An 11658-nucleotide genomic window follows, 5' to 3' on the forward strand; every position below is an offset into this window, starting at 1 on the left:
TTACATCTGATAGACGGTTGGGCTTTGCTACATGGGTGAGGAAAGAATAATACTCATGTGCTGAGTCTGAAAGCTTGACTATCTGTTGTCCTTACACAAGGATATTTTATAAGGGATCAAGGTATTTTATATAGGAATTAATAAATGAAAAGTGACACTACTAAACTAGTGCTAGACAACAGACCTGTGGATAGTTCTAACTTCATCAACTCTAACTCCTTGCATTGTTTGATAGTTACTACTCGACTGAAACGGTGACGACCACAGAAAAAATAGATGTCTACTGAAGGATGCAAAACTTTGGCGTTGGTCGAGGTGGTGAAAGGTCCTCTATAAGAGATTACCAGGCCTCCAGTTTAGCACTCTCTGCAGTAGACTATGCACCCCAAGTTGTACAGACATGTAATATTACAAGCGCAGACCTCTAGGGGGCCCCAGTGTACAGTAATAAGGTATTGGTCACTTACTTTTATTTGCACACCGAATGAAATATTTAACCAGACTGCTGATTTCTTGCATTTTCTTCTGTCGAGCGGCTTGTGTTGACTGGGAGACATTTGGTTTTGCAGATTTAAGGCTTTCGGTCTCCTTGAATATATATTTCTGTAGGAACCTGTCAAATGCAGAAGATGTAGTATATGTAATGCCAATATCTTACTATATGTCACTTAGAGGTTAGATGAACACTCTGTATAGCAGAATGGAGATCTGATCTGTATGAGCGCTCGCTGCTGTGGTGGACCCAGACACATCCCTGTATTATGTGGATGGATATTCATTTGCAGCTGCCAATATCAAGCCAAAGGTGATTTCTTCCATTGTTAACAGATCACCAGGGATCAGATACGTCGGACACGCAGTAATCAGTCTGTTTCAGTTACGCTAGGTTTACATTAGGGTGGTCTCTGTCGTTTGACTATGATGGGGTCCAACTAAAATTGTCAGAGAAAAAAGTCCTCCATTTTTTTTCCAAAGTTTTCTACAATGGAGTGGACTCACAGATGTGAGCCCAAACTTGTATCTCCAATAAATAATAAATAAATAAACCCTAACCCGAAAATAAGTCCTACCTTGATTTGGCAGGGTTTTTGGAGTAGCCTTGAAATATAAGCCCTACTCCAAAAATAAGCCCTATTTATAGTCAGCACCTCCAGCCATAGCTTATGTCACGAGACGGAAAATAGGCATACCGTGGCTTCCAACCATCCTGGACAAGTGAACCGCTAACTCCCGCCATAGCAGGACAATATTCGCTCACCCACTCTTGAGACCCGCCTCCCGGGTCCCGCCACCACTATATTGTGGGCTTGGCTACCTAAGTGCCATCCCCGATTGCTCCCACAGATGTAGGCACTCCAATACCCCTTCGCGTAAAGGAAATACATGGAGATAAATGTGATGAGATAAAGCATAAATATGTGATTGTTGTGCAAGGAAAAAAAAATAAGACCAACCCCAATAATAAGCCCTAGCCCTCAGAGAAAAAAATAATATAAGACCCTGTCTTATTTTCGGAGTAATAAGGGTAAAAAGGTTGTCTCAATGGGACAAAGCTCTATTTTTCAGGATTTCAATATTGATGATCAATCCTCAGGATAGGCCGCTCATATCAGATAAGTGACGGTTGACTCTTTGCTCCCTTGCTGATCAGCTGTAATGTGAAGAAGCCTCTTAAAGGTCAGGTACAGGTACATGTTGCTCTATCCCATTCCCTTGAATGGTGTGGAGCTGCAATAAGCAGATTGATAGAGATGGTGGGAGTCAGTCCAGACCGCAGATACCACATCCCAATCCAATAGCAACCACTTGACCTGCATAAAGTAAGAGCTGCCAACAAAGCTGCAGCATTTGTGTGATATCAGATGCAACAAAGTTTCTACACGTATCTGTGTATTTGGTAAATCCAAGGTAACAGTTCAGACTGCAAATGTATAATGTCACACACTGCATCACTTATTATCTATCAGATGAAGAATCACTGACCTGAATACAGTATCCCAGTTCAGCTGTTTACCGTGGCGGGCGTCAGAGTTGCGATCTAACTGCTGGACAGTCTCCTGATCTCGCAGCAGACGCTTAAACTTATCAATTTCTTTCTAAAATGCCAACAAATTATATTAAAGGAAAACTGAAATATTCTTGATATGCAAAGACAACGTCATAAGAAACAACGTCATTGCTCAAACTAAGCAGTCGCACAAGGATTTTGTCTATTCTTTCCTAAAGCAGATTTTAAGGGTACCTGAGATATCTGTGGGGTCCTCCTGAGCAATCTGTTCCCTGGCTGGAGAAGTCTTCACACATGGTGTCATATCAGTTTATCTGCTGTTAATAACCCCATTATGGCTGCAGCACACATTACTTTTCTCCCTGAGGCTGGCGAGTACAATAAGGAGCAGTCTGCCCCCCCTTCCTCTATCCATTATTACTACTACTGGTTCAAGGAGCAGTCTGCCCACCCTTCCTCTATCCATTATTACTACTACTGGTTCTTTACATGTAATCCTGCAAGGACTAACTGTAAAATAGCAAACAAATAGCTGAGAAAAGCCTAAGTGACTATAATATAGGATACCCAGGGACACTGGACTGCAAATCCAGGTTCTGGTGCAGCTAAAAGGATCCCTGACACAGAAAAAGAGAAATATGGGCGCAAACAGGAAAGCTGCTTGTTGTCTATAACTAATGTCCTATTAGCAGTAACAGAAGCAGTCACAAGTATACAGAGGTACAGAGTAACCTTTCCTTACATTATAGTGTAGTGTCGCAATGAGAAATCGTTTTGGCACCGCTATCACTACACTGTCAAAAGGGCAGCCACTACAAGGATTTACCCCCACTACCAACACCACTTTCCCTAACAATACAAAGCTATGGAACACTACTGTCAAAATCTCAAATTCTGCCAAGCACTGATTGGGAAATACTGTATTAGAACACCTAAAAACACGTGGACACCATACCCGTCTTTCCGTGGCCTTGTCGGTTTCCAGCTGCCGGCAACAGAGCAAGAGCTCGTGTAAAGCGAGACTCATGGTGCTGCAATTTCATGTGTTGTGGAGCAGCCTGGAGGAGCAGCACCAACTAAAAATAAGACAGAAAACAGTGCCTTAGCGTACATGAGACTTAGAATTAAAAAAGCGCCATAAAACCTGAATCACAAACCATCAGAAAGAGCAAAATGTATCCAACTCAGATACTCTACTCATGACCTGCTTTTTCATGTTCGCGAACCAAAAATACAGGGACATTGTCTCAGCCCCACCAGCCCTACTGTAGATTTTATAAGGCCCGATTTCCATCTGCGTTTGGTTACCTAAGGAAAGCCACAGATCCCATAGACTATAATGGGGTCCGTGTGGTTTCCATATGAAAAACGCGGAGAGGGAAACGGAAGGGCCCGAATGCAGATGTGAACTGGGTGTTAGTGTTTACAGTGCTCTAAAAAAATATACATATAATAAAGAGAACAGACTCCATGTTTGCAAATTATCCCTTTATTGTTAAACTAGGCTCTGCCCGCGAGTTGTTGTTGGCGTGATCCGCTTATATTTAGCCAATTGCTGCTGTCTATGATCCTGCTACCGGGTCTCAGCTCTGCTACATCTTTGCATAAGCACAGCATACTCAGCTCTGCCTAAGCTCGGCTACATCTGGCAATTTGGATTACAGGGGTTTTCTTATGTCCATGTCTCAGCAGCTTCTGTGTTAGAAACGGCTGATCGGATGTTGCTGAAATTTGCCACAGTCCCCCCAATCAGAGCCTGAACCCCACATAACCCCATCTTACTCACACAAACTCTACACCCCATATACTCCTCTTGCCCACACACAGCCTGCATGTTCTTTACTCTTCTGACCTTCCATGAGACTCCATTTTCAGCAGCTTCCACATTGTCTGGTTCAATACTATATAGCTCCGTCCACACAGTAGAGTGATACTATCCGAGAACGGCTCAAGGACCTTTGATGATGTCATCACGGGTCCTTTAGTCTAGTATGAACATAAGGTTGTTCATAGCGGTCGTGAAGCCATGTGATTTCCCGGGATAAAAAGGAGCCTATATTTTAATCCAGGTTACAAACTACCTACATGCCAAATTTCAGGCAAATCTGTTCAGCTGTTTTTTGCGTGATTGCGGAACAATTTTTGCGTGATTGCGGAACAAACATCCAAACACACAAACTTTCACATTTATAATATTAATAGGATAGGATAGGATAGTAGGATAGGATAGGATAGGATAGGATGTACAACACACTGCAAGACCAGGCCCCCTCCCTGGTAGCTTGCAATATTATATGGTGAAGCAAAGCCCAAAAATCATTGCGCTCTATGATAGGACAATTGTCACATTGTAAGGCACACACAGCAAAATGCATTCTCTTACGCACGGCCTCCGGGCTGACACTGGCTCATGTCTACGGCCAAATAACTGCAATATATAAGCATGAGTCACAGAGCAAACAGGGATACAGCAGCAGGATCACCCCCCTCCTTGGATGGATCCCAACACAATTCACACTCCAGCAATAGAAACACAGAATACAGCGTCAGATAAAAGTCAAGAAGTCGCTCATTCTACATTTTCCTCTCCTAATGTGCTTTCAATACTAAAACAGTGCCACTTTTGGCTACAGGTTATGCGCAGTACTGCAGCTATTCCCCATTCCTTTCTCAATCCCTCCCCACTGCAGACAATTCTTGTGTTTTCAAGCTTGTTTATTTACCCTGCCTTCCCAAAATCAGAATATTTTATTATTTGGTCACCATAGCTGTTTGAGGACTTGGTTTTTGTTGGACAAGCTGTATTTTTTAACAAAATAATTTAATGTTCTTCAAAAACTGTAAAAAAAATATATATTTGTAGGGAGGAGTGGGAACAAGGGTGGCCTGGGGGAGCCCATATTTGTCAAGTGAACTGAATTTGCTGGAACTGTCCTGATTTTTCGGAAACGTTCCCAGCAGATCTGTCATGTCTCAGTAACGTTAGGTTCTCACTACCGTTTGGGTTTCCGTCCTTTGGGTCTGCTTAAAAAGACTATAATGGATATAGACTATAATGGAATCTGCTGGGTGTGGCGACTGGATGCCGGTGCACTGCATCGGCATCCCGTCGCAGCTAACCGTGCGCAAGTGTTCACATGTGGGAATGCGAATTCAGCCGTGTGAACATACCTTATAGGGGTGCATTGCTGTCATTCGTCACAGGATGACAGCAATGGACATTAACTGTAGAAGAGCAACGAATACAGAAAGACCCCCCTTCGTGTTCCTTCTACTGACTCTAATGTAAACAACATGGCGGACACTTTCTTCTGTCATGTTTGTTAACTTTTGTAACAGTTCTGCATGCAGGATTTTTTTTTTCCATTGGAAAAACATGACAGAATAAAGCTTCTATTGTGTTTTTATATGTGGGTGAATGTAGACGGAAAACCCCATGGATGGGGCTCCATTTATATCTGTCATTTAATGTCCGTTGCTCTCATCCTGCGAGCATTGCAAATATAGGTAGAATAATACAGCACTACTCCTTTAATTCACAGCATCGCCAAAGTGGTCACCATACAGGCCTAACCTTAATCTCATCCACCGCCGGCATGTTTGAAGTGACATCCGCTTAGGCTGAGTTTTTTTGGACTGGATTTTGACGCGGAGGCCTCCTCAGAATCCGCCTCGAATAAAAAGCCAGTACAGTGCACTGGCATCCAGTTGCAGCATTCCGCTCCGGATTAGGCCCGAAGGAATGGACCTAGTCTGGAGTCAGAATCCGGTCCAAAAAACTCTGTGTGAACTCAGCCTTAGATTACGCTTATGCTTGCCATATATTGCAAATTTTATAATCTGCTGAATCTTCTGTGGATTTTACCCAATGCTCAAGGTGAAATCTACAGAAAAATTGGCTACTAGGCAACAGACTAAACCTATGCGGACCCCAACCCCATCATATAAATAGGGGTCCATATACAGTATATGATACTCTGTACTGACCTATATGTATATATCCTTTCCTATCCTATTCCTATTCTAAATTGAAAAAACCCATTGGCTCCCGAAAACTACTATTATAAATGTGAAAGTTTGTGTGTTTGGATGTTTGTTCCTCAATCACACAAAAACTGCTGAACGGGTTTGAATGAAATTTGGCACATACATAGTTTGTAACCTTGATTAATACATTGGCTACTTTTTATCCCGGTAAATTACATGTCTTCACGACTGTTATGAATTTATGTTCACATACTATATTACACTGCTCCTGCAGCAGCTTATCTCAGGTTCTGACAAAGCCAGGTCTGTTATCTCTCTGTGTAAACAATCAGCTAACCCTCAGTCCATTGTGTACATGCATTTGCATATTATCTGATCTGCTCCAGGCAGTGCTGACACACTGGATGGAAAAGCCCCTTTAATCCAAATCGGCAGTTTGCTAATTTTAAACATGCCGGGAAAAAGAAAATACAATTTGTTGCAAAATTCTAAAACAACGGCAGCTATGAAGAAAGCCAGAAGTCACAGACTTCTCCTCAAGAGGAGCTGAAGGGGATCATCGGCGCCAACAACACGCTCATTATATGGCATCCCAGCGAGCTGTGAGATGCCGAAACAATCACGGGCACAGCGCGGAGAGTACAGCAGCAGGACAGGTTGACAGCTGCCAAAACGCCGGAGCAGGCAGATCATCAACGCCAACCACACGCTCATTATATGGCGTCCCAGCAAGCTGCTGAGATGCCGGAACAATGACAGGCACGGTGTGAGGAACAAGTTCAGCAGCAGGACAGCTTGAGAGCTGCCGAAACCCCGGAGCAGGTGAACTATCAATTTGCTGAATATAGGCGGATCATCGACGCCAACAACACGCAGACAAAGTCACGGGCAGAGGCTAGTATAACATAAGTGCTTAAAGAGAGTCTACCAACATCAAAATGGCAAGGAAGTAGCAGTCGGGGACTAACCAGGATTGCTGAGACTTCTAGTTCCACACGAGTTACCTCCATAAGGCAGTGCACACTATATTCCTCTTTTTCGCAGTGCGATGAACATACCCCAGTAGTTTCGGCTCAATGCCTGGTAATTGCTAGTATAGTATATGTAATCCAGTATACATGCCATTGATGGGAATAACCCCATGACAGTTCTGCTAAACAATCATCACATACAACAAACACACAACATTACACAGTAACACATGACCATGTGACAGAGTAAACAACAACTTCCAAACTTCCCTGCCCGCTGAGATACAGCTGCAGCACTGCATGTATAGATTTTACGACAGACGTGCATTTACGGCTTGTCTGGCACAGGTAGGGTACCCCCTGTTTTGGGTAAGGCCCCCCTGTCCCGTCCCCTATATTACCTGCTCTCTATCCCGCAGATTCCCCAGTCTCCTCCACGCTGACTGCTGTGTCACACACAAAGCCCTCCGCCACTTTCACTTTCTCTTCCGTCCAGCAGGTGGCGCTCGGTCTCCTGTATGATGTCTGCAGCTCGGTGAGGCCTTAGTGTATGTCATATATACTGTACAACGTCATCTATCTATATATACAGATATCCTCCTATATAATATACACAGTTATATCTGCCCTACAATGTATTCTGTATACCATAAACACTGACAGCCCTGTAATACACATCTATCTCTGTCACATGGCTTATTACTAGTAAGAAATGGCAACAATTTGACAAATCCAATGCAAAAATATTCAATATTTTCCAGTACCTGAGTATGTTTCTTAGCCATCTATAGTCTTTATTTACTGCTTAGATGTCTTTCATTTATATCCGAGTCTGGGAAAGCTGGGTGACAACTACTTTGGCTATCTGTATATCTCGCAAGGGTCTGCTGGGACCCCCACAAAATAGGAGAACAGGGGGCCACAAGTGAATGGAGTTCTCAGTGAGTGTATTCAGACACTGTATAGTTGTCAAATGTCCTGAATTTACTGGGACAGTCCAACATTTAGGAAGTCACCATAAATCTGAATATTTGATAATAAGATTTCTATCAGGTCTCATGCATGACATATTTAGGGGATATGTTACTGTACATAAAGTTTGTTGGGTATTGGCATGTTTGCACTGTGTATCCCCAGGGTTAGGCCCATTGCAGACGACCGTGTGCTGCCAGCAAGCCGTGAATTAAACTTTTGACATGCCCCCCCCCCCCCCGACCGACATCGACACCGAAGACCTCGACCGACCCCCTCCTTCACATTCCTGCGTGCTCTATTATGCCCCATAGTGGCCCCTGCACACAGTATTATGTCCCATAGTGGCCCCTGCACACAGTATTATCCCCCATAGTGGCCCCTTCACACAGTATTATGCCCCATAGTGGCCCCTGCACACAGTATTTTCCCCCATAGTGGCCCCTCCGCACAGTATTATTCCCCATAGTGGCCCCTGCACACAGTATTATTTCCATAGTGGCCCCTGCACACAGTATTATCCCCCATAGTGGCCTCTGCACACAGTATTATCCCCCATAGTGGCCCCTGCAGACAGTATTATGTCCCATAGTGGGCTGATCCGAACAGTACTCACTCATCTCTATTACTCACCTACCTCCCAGCTCCTACGCTGTCGGCCTCCGAAGTAGTCCATCTTCAATGACGTCAGACATCACATGACCCGATACACAGGCCGGGGTTATGAGACGTCAGACGACTCGGCCGAGAGGTAAGTAACAGTGTTTTTTATGTTTCTTACCTCTCCCGGGACGCCGATCATTATACTCAGGTGTCCGAAAAGACCCCCGAGTAAAATGATAGCAGCGGTAGCGGCTGTCACCGGGCCCCTAATGTCCCGGGCCCTGTGGCAGCTGCCTCTGCTGCTATGGCGGTAGTTACGCCACTGCCCATGTGCCACCTGTGCACCAGCCGTGCTTCTGCAGCCCCTTTCAATAAATGAGTAGGAGCCACAGAAGCAGGGCTGCAATATAGGACATGAATAGGACTTGTTCTATATTTTGCGGCCCAGATTGTCGGCCCGCACACATGATTGTGTAATTCAGAATCGTGTGTATGGGCTCATAGAATGAAATGCACCAACTAAGTATCAATGTATAAATAACACAAAGAATTCTTTTGATTTTAAATCTAAATTTATTACTACAAAAATGTTTTTAATTGTAAAAAATATTGGTATCAGGAAAACAAACACATAAAAACATTTAAAAACACACAACAAGAGTGGAGGTCGCACTGGACTGAGCAGCTCCAGCAGGTGTATAATCTGCTAGTGGTGTAGGGGATGAGAACAGCCGCAATAAATGTGTGTATAGAGAGGCCCAGTATTTAGTATATATAAATGGAAATAGGCTCCTATTTCCCACAGTATCACAAGATCAGGGCACTTAATTGAAAAAAATATATCTGTAGCATTGCAAAAATCATACCCCTATCACCACTATATAGTAAGAGCATATAAGGTAACAGAACCAATGTAAAGTTACACACACATGCCAGTATTACATAAGCCAACATACATAGGACAAAATGTGGAGCATATACATGAATCACTGCTCACCAGCTGCGACCTCCACTCTGAGCCCCGACGGACCGTTTCGCCCCTGCTTCTTCTTCTTTGTTGTTGTTGTCATAGAATGAAATGGTTCAGTATGCTATCTGGAAATACAGGGATAGCACACTGATCTCGGCCATGGTCATCTGCAATGAGGGCTTAGACTAAGGCCCCACGTTGCAGAAAAGCTTTTTGTTGCACAACACAGCTTTTTCTGTCTTATGTTAGGTTCACACTAGCGCTTGTTCTCCGGTTCATTGGGAGACCTGAACCACAGAGAGGTGAACAGCGGTTACACAGACCTTGGCTGACCCCATTGACTATAATGGAGTCCGTTGGGTGTTTGTTGTTTTAAAATTGAAGGCGGCTTTGAAAAAAAGTTGTCCATGCAGGAATTTTTTCTCTGCTGATTTTCAGTGGACTCTGATGCAGATGTGAACCTAGCCTCGGGGTAAGTTTGCACAGGGTTTTTTGGGCCGGATTTTGACGCGGAGGCCGCCTCAGAATCCGGTCCAAAAAATGGCTAGCCGCGACTGCACTGCACCGGCATCCAGTTGCGGCATTCTGCTCCAGATTAGGCCCAAATGAATGGGCCTATTTGGGATGGAGTCTTTGCATCACGGAATCCGCAGCAAGAAAGGGCAAGTCACCACAAAACCGCTAGCGGAAAAAAGAAGTGAACGGTTCCCATTGAAGTCAAGGGGAGGCATTTTTTGGAGCCGGATTCTGCATCAAAATCCGGCCCAAAAAACTCTGTGTGAACTTATCCTAACTCAAGAGCCTTGGCAAAGGTCACATTGACCGAAACATTACACTGACATTTTTTGGATGGCCAGTAAAGTTTGGTTTGTAGTCACCTACATAAGTGTCAATCATTTTTTGCTTATTGAATACGGATTGAGCCCCTTTCTGTGCACCAGACTGATATTGTGATCTGAGTGATGTATCATTAGTGTTTAATGGATCCATAAAAAAACAGAAGCCGCATCACAAGTCAAACATATGTTTATTTATCTCACTTATATAGTGTCGTCATATCCTACAGCGCTTTACAGACATTGTGGCCGCTGTCCCATATCGGGCTCACAATCTACATTCCCTATCAGTATATCTTTGTAGTGTGGGAGAAAACCAGAATAGCCGGAGGAAACACGCAAACACGGGGAGAACATACAAACTCAATACACGTTTTCCATAGTCAATAGACATGATTCCCATTGTTGCACCTCCTATATTAAATATGCCTGCTGTGGTAAAAGGAGATAAGGTGTTGAAAGAGGACAATAATCTATGGCGGGTGATACCACTGCATAACAGAGCATCTGATGGACATGTGAACAAAGCTGGATGGGGTATTCCCATATAGGGCATTTATGGCATTTCTACAAGACATTAAGAGTTCCCGTGTCTCAAAAGGAGAGATAGCCGCACACATGCAGGTCTCTCCATCTCTTGGCTACAGTGAAGGTAGAGATGACCAATCATGCATGGGTCTCTGTATTCACTTGTACTGGTATAAGTATTCCCACCTCTGGGATCGCATGTATTCTGAAAACTAGAGTCTCCTGAACCTGAAATAATGATGTGAGATGGTCAATCGTACATTGGTACTTGGACTGGAGTTCGTATACAGGTATTTACATCTCAGACATTAATAACATATACATACAATATGACATAAATTCCAGGTATTCCTACTTCTGCGAACCATAACTATCTGAAGAATGGCTTCAAGTATTTTTGGACCTCCATGACAAGAGACTGAAGAGACCGACATACACATGGCCATCTCTTCCTTTGCTGTGTCCGCAAAACTGGGGGTTAGAGGACCCCCTATACTCAATAAATGTTGGACCTGTTTAAGATTTTTTTTTTTTTTTTTTTTAGTGTGGGCCTTTCCTAGTGTTGAACTGCAGTCAGTGAGTATTCCTGCTATATACCATTAATATTGCCCAACCCGTGTTCTCCGTTCACTCAATGACCTAAGACATACATCTTCCATTATCAGAACCTCCCACGCTCGTGTACAAGACTTCTCCCGAGCTGCACCACTTCTCTGGAATGCTCTACCCCGGACTATCAGATTAACTCCCAATTTCTACAGTTTCAAGCGGAAACTAAAGACG

At 43.7% G+C, this 11658-nt stretch overlaps 1 protein-coding gene across 1 annotated transcript in view; it reads right to left on the reverse strand.

The window, feature by feature from the left end:
• The window catches only part of ATM (ATM serine/threonine kinase), a 72166-nt gene extending 64749 nt beyond the window's left edge, over positions 1–7417 (reverse strand). Inside the window, exons 1-4 of the mRNA XM_075266101.1 lie at positions 7368–7417; positions 2964–3084; positions 1984–2096; positions 468–613 (exon numbers count right to left, since the gene is read on the reverse strand). Of these exons, the coding sequence (XP_075122202.1) occupies positions 468–613; positions 1984–2096; positions 2964–3035 (331 nt within the window). The 5' untranslated portion in view covers positions 3036–3084; positions 7368–7417. The remainder of the gene's footprint in view (positions 1–467; positions 614–1983; positions 2097–2963; positions 3085–7367) is intronic.
• Positions 7418–11658: the final 4241 nt, after the last annotated feature.

The sequence above is a fragment of the Leptodactylus fuscus genome, chromosome 2 (assembly GCF_031893055.1).
Source record: "Leptodactylus fuscus isolate aLepFus1 chromosome 2, aLepFus1.hap2, whole genome shotgun sequence".
NCBI classification, from domain to species: domain Eukaryota; kingdom Metazoa; phylum Chordata; class Amphibia; order Anura; family Leptodactylidae; genus Leptodactylus; species Leptodactylus fuscus.